General features: G+C 48.4%; 1 protein-coding gene across 4 annotated transcripts in view; it reads left to right on the top strand.

The window, feature by feature from the left end:
• The window catches only part of Znfx1 (zinc finger NFX1-type containing 1), a 34210-nt gene that overhangs the window by 16198 nt on the left and 5299 nt on the right, over positions 1-12713 (top strand). For 3 of the 4 annotated variants that reach the window (XM_027423366.2, XM_027423365.2, XM_027423364.2), the window contains exons 5-13: positions 1212-1360; positions 2196-2348; positions 4611-4725; positions 6190-6437; positions 7722-7861; positions 8627-8781; positions 10031-10176; positions 11493-11603; positions 11877-11972. In XM_027423366.2, the coding sequence (XP_027279167.1) occupies positions 1212-1360; positions 2196-2348; positions 4611-4725; positions 6190-6437; positions 7722-7861; positions 8627-8781; positions 10031-10176; positions 11493-11603; positions 11877-11972 (1313 nt within the window). Of the gene's footprint in view, positions 1-1211; positions 1361-2195; positions 2349-4610; positions 4726-6189; positions 6438-7721; positions 7862-8626; positions 8782-10030; positions 10177-11492; positions 11604-11876; positions 11973-12713 lie in introns of those variants that run through there. The other variant, XM_035446570.1, reaches the window with a different exon arrangement.

Raw genomic sequence — 12713 nt, forward strand, 5'->3', positions numbered from 1 at the left:
ACTGATGAGCCATCTCTGAAGCCCTAGTAAATTTTTTTGTTTTGTTTTGTTTTGGTCTGGGCTGTGGACTATAAACATTAAGGACTGGAGAGATTCTTCCTGTATTTACACAACTTATTAATCACTCAAAGAATACTCATTAGAAACTGGAGAGACAGCTGAGTGATTTAGAGTGCCTGGTGCTCTTCCAGAGGACCTGAGTTCAGTTCCCAGCACCCACATTGAATACCTTTCAATCTACCTGTGACACCAACTCCAGGACATCAGACATCCTCTGTGTCTGTCCTCCATGGGCCCCTACCAACACAGTCATATAGACATATCCATATAAAATAAAGACAAAATGAATTTTTCTAGTGCTTTTTGCCCCAATGAGTAATTAAGTGTGCCCTCTTCTTTTGTTGAAACATGACTCTGTATTCCTCTGTGCTTTTTCCACCTCTATGAGCCCCTGTAGACAGCCCAGCAGCTGGCTCAGGGCCTGTCTGTGCGTTTACAGCAGCAGGTCCTTCCATAGTGGAGTAAGGGGTTTAATGAGCCTGGATGTGAGACAGGAAAGCAAATCAAAGGCTGAGTCTCCATCATATAAGCAGCCATTCCCTGTGTGGAGTGGGCCCCACGTCTTGGCTGTTTGCTTCTGCTGGGCTGTGCTAGGTGCTGCAGAGATGGCTCTTACTTATCCAAACTGTAGCCTCACATTGCTACTGTCTCTAGTTCTTACACAGACCAGTAGCAGTTCAGTGCCTTACTATCTGCCTGTGCTCGACAGCATCGAGTGTTAGAGCCAAGAGCTCTCTCTCCATCTGTCTTAAGTCCATGGCCTTACTCTTTTTTATGTGATGTTTTTTTTTTTTGTTTGTTTGTTTGAGACAGTTTCTCTTTCTGTGACCCTGGCTGCCTGGAACTTACTCTATAGACCAGGCTGACCATGAACTCAGAGATCCGCCTGCCTCTGGCTCCCTAGTGCTGGGATTAAAGGTGTGAGCCACCACTGCCAAGCCATGGCCTTGCTCTTAAGCACCCCACTTTTCTGCTTGGCAGCCCACATTTTATTTGTAGCCTTCTCACATAAGATGGGGTGAATGTTCTGTGAGCACAAGTTTGTTCCCTACGGGACCAGTTGAGATAAGATCCTAGACTCACAGAGCTCTCATCTCAGCAAAGTCAGCATCACTCTTCTCAGCCCTGGACTACTGCATGTTGCTTTACAGGCATTTACAGGTGTCAGAAGACCAGCATTGTGCGAGTGGGTGGAAGGAGCAACAGTGAAATCCTGAAGCAGTTCACCCTGAGGGAGCTGAGGAACAAGCGGGAGTTCCGCCGCAACCTCCCCATGCACCTGCGAAGGGCCTACATGAGTGTAAGTCACAGTGCTGGAATAGCAACCCACCTACCATAACAGCTGCTTTCTGGCATGCTTCTCAGCCCTCTGAAGGACCTAGCTCCCTTCTAGTACTTGATTCCACTAACCTCATTTGTGCCTAAGTCAAAGGGTGAAAAAGTTACTCTCTTGCCTCTACCAGGACCTTCAGTCTGAGTCCCTCAAACTACCCACAACACACCCTGCTATGAAGTGTCTTTGTTTTTTAAGACAGGCTTTCTCTGTGTACTCCTGGATGTCCTAGAACTCATTTTGTAGACCAGAGTGGCCTCAAAGGCAGAGGTCCACCTGCTTCTGCCTCTTAAATGCTGGGATTAAAGGCATGCACCTTGAGAAGTATCTTTTTATCTGAGTAGGGTGCCCAGTGAAAATCATAACTGGATACAGTGGCACAGACCTTTATTCCCAGCTGTTAGGGAAACTGAGTCAGGAGGGCGTGATTAAACCAGAAGTGTGTGACCAGCCTGGGCAATGTAGCAGGAACCTGTCTCTTCAACAAGTGGAGAAAAAAATCCTAGGTCTTATTATCAAGGAAGAAAAAAGGCTACAAGACTTGAAGTCTGAGCCAGGGTGCCTCAGGCCTGTTTTCCACTGTAACCTTTGCTTGCCCTGCTCTCTGCCTGGTCAGCCCTTGACTACCAGTCCGTGGGTTTCAAGACTGCACGATGCACTTGAGAAACTGGTTTGTTGACTGGTGTGCTTATTTATCACTCATTCCTGCCTTTCCTTTCTTGACTTTATTTTCTCTCAGGGCAGAGGCTTTCTTTGGCAGAGAATGTTTCTTCAGTGCCTCTTTCTTTCTGTTTTTTGGCAGATTGTAACAGAGATGAAGGAGTCAGAGCAAGAACTTCAGGAAGGGGCCAAGACCTTGGAATGCACTATGCGTGGTGTCCTTCGGGAGCAACACCTGGAGAAGTACATCTCTCCGCAGCACTGGCACAGCCTCGTGAATGGACCTGTGCAGCAGGTAGGGCTGCCCGAAGGATGCTCAGCACATGGAGGCAGTTCCAGCAGAAGCCCCGGCCCAGAGCCTTATCTGTTTGTAGGTCTGATGCTGCTGGTGAAGTTTCCTCTTGCGATGAGAAGCAGCTGAAGGCTGATTTGTTTTATTTTTTTGTTTGAGATAGGGTCTCACTGTGTAGACCAGGCTGATCTCAAACTCACAGAGGTCTAGCTGCCTCTGCCTCTCAAGTTCTGTGATTAAAGGCATGCTTTGTTTTTGTTTAATTTTATTTTTATGTGCATGGATGTTTTGCCTGCCTGTATGTCTGTGCCCACTGAAAGCAGAAGAAGGCACTATCCCCTAGAATTGGAGTTAGAAATAGTTGTGAGCATCATATGGATGCTGGCTAGAGATTGAACTCAGGTCCTCTGGAAAATCCACTCCTGCTCTTAACTGCTGAGTTGTCTTTCTGGCCTGTTTGCTTGTTTTTTGAGACAGTCTCATATATCCCAGGTTAGTGTTGCATTTATTATGCAACCCATGACATGATGACCTGGAACTCCTAATCCTCCTTCCCTCATCTCCCAAATGTTGGAATATAGGCTTAGGACATCATGCCCAGTTATAATTGTCATATGGAAGAAAATCATAACCAGAATATAGTCCATCTCAAGGACTTGGGAGTTGACAAGCGTGGGGCAAATACCGAATATAGGATTTGTACCAATGTGATCCCATGTAAGCCAATGAGTAATTACACTGCCAGCCTTCAGAGGGCCCTGCTAGGAGTCACAAAGACCATCTCTGTAAGGTGGCTGGCCTTGTCTCACAGGGCTGGTAGGAAACAGTGGGATAGAGAGGCCTGTGGCCACCTACATGGTACAGCTCAGCTCTAGCTTCCCACTGCCATTTGGTACAAAGTCCTCTTTTTTTTTTTTTTCAAGTTTCAAAACAGGGTTTCTCTGTGTAGCTTTGGAGTCTGTCCTGGAATTCACTCTGTAGACCAGGCTGGTCTCGAACTCACAGAGATCCACCTGTCTCTGCCTCCCAAGTGCTGGGACTAAAGGCGTGAGCCGCCAATTCCCGGTGGTACAAAGTCTTCTTTTTATTTGGGAGTGTGGGGTATTCAAGACAGGGTTTCTTTGAGTAGCCCTGGCTGCCCTGGAACTCACTTTGTAGACCATGCTGGCCTCAAAATCCCTGAGATCCACCGGGCGTTGGTGGCGCACGCCTTTAATCCCAGCATTTGGGAGGCAGAGGCAGGGGGGATCTCTGTGAGTTCGAGACCAGCCTGGGCTACAAGAGCTAGTTCCAGGACAGCCTCCAAAGCCACAGAGAAACCCTGTCTTGAAAAAAAAAAAAAAAAAAAAAAAAAATCCCTGAGATCCTCTGGCCTCTGCCTCTGGAGTGCTGAAATTAAAGGCATGCCCTGTCACTGCCTTGCAGTACAAAGGCTTCTTGTTGCCAGGGTTCTCTTGACTTTGTCAGGACAGGTTAGATACTTGGATTTTAATATTTTGTGTAAATGGTATTAAATGTTCCAGGTTTGTAGCCTTCACATTTCATTCTATTATTATTGTTGGGTTTTGTTTTTTTGTTTTTTTAAGATTTTATTTATTATGTATACAAGATTCTGCTTCCATGTATATCTGCACACCAGAAGAGGGCACCAGATCTCATAACGATGGTTGTGAGCCACCATGTGGTTGCTGGGAATTGAACTCAGGACCTCTGGAATAGCAGCCGATGCTCTTAACCTCTGAACTATCTCTCCAGCCTTAGGTTTTTTTGTTTTTGTTTTTGTTTTTTTAAGACAAGGGCACAAGTAGCCCATTTGCTGTCAAACTCACTATATAGCTGAGGCTGGCCTTTAGACCTCTGAGCCCCTACCTCTACCTCCCAAGTGCTAGGATCACAGCTGGATATCAGCAACTTAGCAGCCTCTGAACCTTAAGGTTTGGGTTTAGAATTTCTGTGCTTGGTTAGACCCCTGGACTTCATACAAACCAAGCAAGAACCTGCTCTTGAGATTTGCCCTCAGGAACTTTTATTTTTCCTTCCCTGAGATGGGGTTCTCTATGGAGCCCTGGCTGTTCTGGAACTCTCTCTGTAGACCAGGCTGGCCTGGAACTCACAGAGATCCGCCTGCCTCTTTATACCAAGTGCTAGGATTAAAGCTGTGCTCTGCCACTGCCCAGCAGGAAAGAGTTTTAAATCCTTTGAGAAGACACCATCTTCATACTGCTTGTCACAGAATTCTCCTGACTGACAGTTCTTCCTTCACAGGATGCTGACTGGGTCTGTGTCCAGCCCTCAAAGCATTCCATGATGCTTGAATGGCTGGGTCTTGGTGTGGGCACTTTTACCCAGAGTGCTTCTCCAGCAGGACCTGAGAGCACAGGTAAGAAGTTCATATGACCCAGTGCACCTTCAGCTGGAGAACAGTGAAAGCCAGGCCCACAAGACTCAAATCCAATGCCTGTATGTAACAAATCTGAGTCAGTCAGCAAAACACTTAACAAGAAAGTGAGTTGCACACCTAACAGTTGTACTACAAATTAAAGAATACTGTTGTTGAATACATACATGGATGTGCTTGTTAGAACTTGGGGACTTAGAGCTGGGGCTGTAGCTCAGTAGACTGCTTGCCTAGCATGCACAGAGCTGTGGGTTCTATCCTCAGCACTCCTGAAACTGGGCATGGTGGCACATGCCAGTAATCCCAGAACTCAGGACGGAGGTGAAAGCAAGAGGACCTGAAGTTCAAGATCCTCTTGCTTTCACCTCCTTATATATAACAACTTCAAGGCAGGCATGGTGAAACATGCCTTTAATTGCAGCTCTAGGTAGACAGAGACAGACAGATCTTTGTGAGTTCAAAGCTAGCTTAGTCAACATAGTGAGTTCTAGGACAGGCTTTTGAGAAACCCTGTCTCAAAAAAACCAACTGTATAACAACTTCAAGGCCAGCTTGGTCTGCCTGAGAATTTGTAAGAACACACATATACACACACTGACAATACTAAAAGTTAATTTAGAAAAAAAACCAGAGGACTGCCAGAAAGTGGTGGTGCACGCCTTTAATCCCAGCACCTGAGAGACAAAGGTAGGCGGATCTCTGTGAGTTTGAGGCCATCCTGGTCTACAAAGTGAGTTCCGGGACAGCCGGGACTGTTAAACAGAAAAATCCTGTCTCAAAAAATCCTAGAGGACTTAACAAATGGTTGTGTGCGATTGTAATCCCAGCCTTCACACTTACATTTTATTTGTACTTGTACTTAACCTCATTCGTATATTTGATAAAGTAAAACCTTTCTTTCTTTGGTGTTTTTTTGTTTGGTTAGTTGTTTGGTTTTGGTTTTTCAAGACAGGGTTTCTCTGTGTAGCTTTGGAACCTATCCTGTCACTCGCTCTGTAGACCAGGCTGGCCTCAAACTCACAGAGATCTGCCTGCCTCTGCCTCCCAAGTGCTGGGATTAAAGGTGTGCACCACCAACGCCTGGCGAGTAAAACATTTCTTAAAAGGCATTTTTGCTTGGGCCTGGTGGCACACACCTGTAAGTCCAGCACTCAGGAAACAGAGGCAGGTAGATCTCTGACAGCTTGAGGACTGCCTGGTCTTCATATCGAGTTCCAGTTTTACACAGTGAGACTCTATCTCCAAAAAGAAAAAAAGAAAAAAAAGCCTTTTTTTTTGTATGTTTTTTAAACCATCATAAAGTGTAACAAACAAACATAGAAAAAATGTGAGGTGTCTGTCCCTGGCACTCCTCTCTCTTCCCTTCACAGAACTGCGTATTGCTGTGAAACTGTCTTGTTTATGAGTTCTTATAGCTGCCCATGTCCCACCTGCTTCCTCTCTTAGCCCAGGCAGAAGGAGAAGAGGAGGAGGAAGGGGAAGAAGAGGGTTCCCTGATCGAGATTGCAGAGGAAGCTGACCTGATTCAAGCAGACCGAGTGATTGAAGAAGAAGAGGTGGTGAGACCCCGGCGAAGAAAGAAGGAAGAGAGTGCAGTGGACCAGGAGTTGGCTAAAATGCTTCTGGCCATGAGACTAGACCAGCCTGGGCCCGTAACTCCAGCTGGACAGGAGCAAACTACAGAAGAGTGGGAGGTAAACTCACTTGTTTCTCTAAGGCCCAGAATAGGGAAGAGGATTCAGATTTACCAAGCAGACTTGGTTAGGTTCTGCTGACACAGGCACTGGAGGGTCGGGCCACTGCTGTTACTATTGTTACTGCCGTTACTTCATTTTGTCCTCCCAGCTGGCTGGTGTACCATCTTGCACTAACCTGAGGGTAGAAAAGCCATGGTCAGTCAGAAGGCCCTGCAAGAAGTAGCAACTTAGAAAAGAAGCAGGTGCCAGGGTGCTTCTCTGAAGCTTTCAGAAAAATGTGGCACCTGACATCACCCCACCTAGTGTCAATGCCTCATTCTTTCACATTCCTTCTCAGCCATGTTGCCTGTGAGCAGCCAATACAGATGCAGAGGGTGAAAGTTAAACAGAAAAGCAGGCTTCCTCCTTCAGTCACCCTGGAATAGAGCAAGAGTAGTGTAGGAGGCTCGTGTCAACTTTCCTCAGCTTTTCGTCAAGCATTTGCTATGGTTACTATGACAGCACCAGACTGGCTACTCCAAATACCAATTTGAAACCCTTACTGAGAGTGACAGTCTCTGAAGGACAGTTTGGATGCAGTAGTTTTCACCCTGTGCCTTACTAGTTCAGGTCAACAGCATTGCATGGGGCAGAGAGGCATGAGCCCAGTTCTCAGAACTCTGGGTTGTGTCACTTGGGGATGGGGGCTTTAGTGTGGTGATGTCTGTTCCACATACCAGGCTTCATAAAATCTTGTAACCTCATTCAGTGACAGATCCAGAAGGGAGTGCTTTCTCTTAAGATTCTGTGAGTGCATTGGGCCATTGTAGGCAGCTGATGGCAGGCCCAGTATTCAGCATCTGTTCCTAGACAGCATTCACCAAGAGCCCAGCCCCCGCTTCAGATCATAGTCAAAGCGAGTGCAGACAGGAGTGGCAGGGGAAGGGCAGGATGGGGCATGGCACAAACACACCTGTTAGAAAATGTTGTGATGGCATCTGAGACATGGTGTGTGATTTTAAAGGTAAAAGATAAGATGGCAGTGATAGCCATTGCTGGCCAGTGGAGGACCTTCCCAGGATCCCTCATGTTGCCAGGCCAACAGCCAGCACCCTAGGTCACACACGCTGCCTGAGAAGAACAAGATAGGCTTGGGACCCAGGCAGGTTCTAGAGTCTTTGTTGAGCTTCTCATGATGGAGTAGCTATGGAAAGAGTGAGACAAAGTCTCTGGGGTGATAACTCCTTTGTCTCTGTGCTGGGGCCTCTGCTCACAGTCCCTGCCTGGTGTTGATGTCCACAGACTCAGCGCAACCAGAAAAAGAGAATGAAGAGGAAGATGAAGGTTGAGCTTCTCAAACTGAACACCATGACTGAGGCTGAGGCCAATGCAATTCAGGACATCTGGCAGCTGGACCTGAATACCCGCTGGCAGCTGTATAGGTACGGGTACAGTGCCCAAGGCTAGCCGGTCTGTGTCATTTCCCACACAGTTTCTTCTCTGTTCCTAGAATGGGCAATGAGTCAGGTTGGGCAGGACCTCACTTCACTCGTGAGGTGGGAGTAGAGAGCCACTGGAAGCTTTGACAGCAGAGTGTCTCTGTACCCTCTGTACCCTGTGCCCTCACTGCCTTCCTACCTCCTGATAACTCTGAACAGCCTTTATGGGGTCAGTTTAGACTCCTCTTGGCTGTTTGTTTGTCTTTAGGTTGTTTTTGGTTGTTTTTTTTTTTTTTTTTTTTTTTGAGACAGAGTTTCACTGTGTAGCTCTGGCTGCCCTGAAACTCATAGACATCTGCCTGCCTCTGCCTCTGCCTCTGCCTCTGCCTCCCAAATGCTGGGATTAAAGGCATACACCACCACCGCTTGTTTTCTGTAATTCTGGGTCTCTCATTCTCCCTATCTAGCCTGTCAACTCTGTAGGGCTTTATGATTCTCTTCAGAGCTGGGCGTTGGTGGTGCACGCCTTTAATCCCAGCACTGGGGAGGCAGAGGCAGGTAGATCTCTGTGAGTTGGAGACCAGCCTGGTCTACAGAGCTAGTTCCAGGATAGGCTCCAAAGCCACAGAGAAACCCTGTCTCGAAAAACCAAAAAAAAAAAAAAAAAAAAAAAAAAAAAAAAAAGATTCTCTTCAGAAACTGGCACATCATTTACTCAAAAAACACCTAAAAAGAAAGGCTTTGTTTCCCTGGTTCTTTATTCTCCAGGCTGTGGCTGCAGATGTACCAAGCTGACACTCGCCGGAAGATCCTCAGCTTTGAACGCCAGTACCGCACATCAGCAGAAAGAATGGCTGAGCTAAGACTCCAGGAAGACCTGCACATCCTTAAAGATGCCCAGATTGTGGGCATGACAACCACAGGTAGGAAGGTAGGGGATTTACCTGTACAGACCAAGTTCACCGTGGCATCCAGATCTCATCAGATGAAGATGAAGCCACCCTTATCTTGGGAACTCTTGGTGATGCTTACCTACTTGTTTCTGCAGAGGTTAAAACTCAAAACAATAACCAGCAAGCATAAAGCTCAAGACCACCCAATGCCCTTGGTGCCTACCCTCTCACTCAGCGCTCAGTACCCTTCCTCTCGCTCAGTGCCCACCCTCTCGCTCAGTGCCCTCCCTCTCGCTCAGTGCCCTCCCTCTCGCTCAGTGCCCTCCCTCTCGCTCAGTGCTCAGTACCCTCACTCTCGCTCAGTGCCCTCCCTCTCGCTCAGTGCTCAGTGCCCACCCTCTCGCTCAGTGCCCACCCTCTCGCTCAGTGCTCAGTGCCCACCCTCTCGCTCAGTGCTCAGTGCCCTCCCTCTCGCTCAGTGCTCAGTGCCCTCCCTCTCGCTCAGTGCTCAGTGCTCACCCTCTCGCTCAGTGCTCAGTGCCCTCCCTCTCGCTCAGTGCTCAGTGCCCACCCTCTCGCTCAGTGCTCAGTACCCTCCCTCTCGCTCAGTGCCCACCCTCTCGCTCAGTGCTCAGTGCCCACCCTCTGGCTCAGTGCTCAGTGCCCACCCTCTCGCTCAGTGCCCTCCCTCTCGCTCAGTGCCCTCCCTCTCGCTCAGTGCTCAGTGCCCACCCTCTCGCTCAGTGCTCAGTGCCCACCCTCTCGCTCAGTGCTCAGTGCCCACCCTCTCGCTCAGTGCTCAGTGCCCACCCTCTCGCTCAGTGCTCAGTGCCCTCCCTCTCGCTCAGTGCTCAGTGCCCACCCTCTCGCTCAGTGCTCAGTGCCCACCCTCTCGCTCAGTGCTCAGTGCCCTCCCTCTCGCTCAGTGCTCAGTGCCCACCCTCTCGCTCAGTGCTCAGTGCTCACCCTCTCGCTCAGTGCTCAGTGCCCTCCCTCTCGCTCAGTGCTCAGTGCCCACCCTCTCGCTCAGTGCTCAGTGCCCACCCTCTCGCTCAGTGCTCAGTGCCCACCCTCTCGCTCAGTGCTCAGTGCCCTCCCTCTCGCTCAGTGCCCACCCTCTCGCTCAGTGCTCAGTGCCAACTGTCTTGCTCAGAGGCCACTCTAGCCTCAGATGAGCAGGAGGCTTAGTTGTCTACAAGCCCAGGAAAGGTACAAGAGGTAGCCGTTTGGGTTTTGTGCCCCAGCTCAAAGGAGCCTCTCTCATCTTTCCTGATTTGAGGTGCTGCCAAGTACCGCCAGATCCTTCAGCAGGTGGAGCCTCGTATCGTCATTGTAGAGGAGGCTGCCGAGGTTCTTGAGGCCCACACCATTGCCACGCTAAGCAAAGCTTGCCAGCATCTCATTCTGATTGGGGACCACCAGCAGGTAAAGCAAGAATTCCTAGAAGATGGGGTGTTCGGTGGAAAATAGGACAGACAAGATCCTGGCCTCTCTGTTTAATAGTCCTCAAGCTTCTTGGTGACTTTTTGTGCTTGCTCTCTTCTTGAATCCCGTGTTCTTTTCCTCTCCAGTGCCACCACTAGAGATTGCACCCAAAGCCACACATGCTAAGGCAAGGCATTCTACCTACTCCCACCATACAGACTAGGTTGGCCTCAAGCTTGTAGTCCTTCTGCATCAGAATGCTGGGATTATAGAACTGTACCACCTTGCTTAGTTCAAGTTGATCACGCCTTTACATAACAGTGTCTTTTTTTCAATGTGTGTGGCTGGTGGTGGTTTATGTTTTCCTTCACATATGCCAGTGTACCACATACCTGCAGTACCTGTAGAGGCCAGATGAGGGCGACAGATACCCTTAGACTGGAGTTACGGTTGGTTGTGAGCTGCTGCCTGGGTCCTGGGAATTGAATTTGGAGCCTCTGCAAGAGCATCCAGTGCTCTAACCGCAGGGCCATCTTTCCAGCCCTCACCACAGTTGCATAGGAAGTTCTTTAGTCTTTTACTTCCATTTTTGCTACCTGCTGATCTGTCCCCTGAATAGGAGCCAAAATGAAGAAAAAAAAAAAAGTAAATCAGCCAGGCATGGCCAGCTTGTGCTACATACCAAGACACCTGCCTCAAATGAACCAGAACCTTAAAATCACAGTAAATGAGAGCATGTTACTCTTAACGCCCTCCAGGGGCTTCTCACAGCTCTTGGTGTCAAAACTCAAGGTCCTTTGGTTTTTGAGATGGTCTCATGGAGCCCAGGCTAGCCTTAAATTTGGTATGTAGCTGCAGATGCTTTTTTACTCCTGACCCTGGCCTCCACCTTCCAGGTGTAGGCTTACAGGGACATGCACAATTATACCTGGCCTAGAGACTGCTGCATAGCAAGACCATCTCAGAAACAAGAGTGGGCTTTGTCTTGTGTCTCTGGCTCTCCTCACTTGCTCAGAGCTCCCATTCACTGTCCTTTCTGTCTCTTTTCATGGCTTGCTTTTCAAATGAATGTATGAGGCTTCCTCCATGTTGTTGTCAACTCAGGTGTCACTGTTCAGAGGCCTGGCTAAAGAATTTCCACCCTTGGGCTCTCCATTACATCATCTTGGGTTCTTCACAGTCCTTGTCACTATTAATCCTTAAACTGTCAGCACTTAGACTAATATCTGCCTTTCAACACTAGGTGCTTAAAACCCGTGATGCTGGGTGATCGGAGTGTTCTAGCAGAGAATTCTCAGCCATGTTTCTCTCCCCAGCTGCGTCCCAGTGCTAACGTGTATGATCTGGCCAAGAACTTTAACCTTGAGGTGTCCCTGTTTGAGCGGCTGGTAAAAGTGAACATCCCCTTTGTCCGTCTGAATCACCAGGTGAGTGACTGGGCTTATGTTGCTATAGACATCTAGAAGGTTCCTGGGTGTGTGCCACATGCCAACAGTTAGAGCTGGCTTACCTGAAGTAGCCCACCAGAAATACTGTTTCAACCACTACAAGGTCCCCTACTTTGTGGGACCAAGCCACTTACATTATGCTTTCTCCCAGCTGCTCTTGGGTGATACCCTGTAGGTTTCCTGCTGGTGCCATAGCCTCCAGAGAAATGGCCTTTGTCTTGCTCTTGTTGCTAACAACACCTGTTGTTTCAGCACCGCATGCGGCCTGAAATCGCCCGCCTTTTGACCCCCCACATTTACCAGGATCTGGAGAACCATCCCTCTGTTCTCAAGTATGAACAGATTAAGGTCAGTCTGTCCTATCTGGTTGTCTCTGATGGTGTCAGCAGCCAAGGGGGTTTCCTTTCCTTGGGAGGAAAAAAGGCTTTTGAAAGTAGTAGTAGAGGGGCTAGAGAGATGGCTCAGTGTTTATGTACTGAAGCTGTCGTAGTGGTGCACACCTTTAATCCCAGCCCCCGGGGACAGAGGCATGTGGACCTCTGACTTTGAGGCAGCCTTGTCTACATAACAAGTTCCAGGACAGCAAGAGTTACATAATGGACAGGCTCTGTCTAAATAAAAAAGTGTGTATTGCTTTTTCACAGGACCCATGTTCAGTTCCCAGCACCCACACTGGGACCTCACAACTGCCTCTAACTCCATTCCCAGGGGATCCAACAATGTTCACCTTTTAGCTCTCTGCATCTTCTAATCTTCACGGGCACCCACACTCAGGTGCACATGCCCACAGATACACACACACACACACACACACACACACACACACACACACACAGAGTGAAAAATAAAAATAGAATCTGAGTTGTGTGGTGATGGTGCACGTCTTTAATCCCAGAACTCAGGAGGCAGAGGCAGTTCCAGGTCAGCATGATCTACAAAGCGAGTTCCAGACCAGCCAGAGCTATTACACAGAGAAACCCTGTCTTGAAAAACATACATACATACATACATTTTTTTTTTCCTGTAAAGAAAAAAAAAGAAGTGGAGCCACCTTGTGACCGCTGAACCCTAGGGGAGATGGAACAGAAA

This window comes from Cricetulus griseus, chromosome 6 (assembly GCF_003668045.3).
Source record: "Cricetulus griseus strain 17A/GY chromosome 6, alternate assembly CriGri-PICRH-1.0, whole genome shotgun sequence".
NCBI lineage: Eukaryota > Metazoa > Chordata > Mammalia > Rodentia > Cricetidae > Cricetulus > Cricetulus griseus.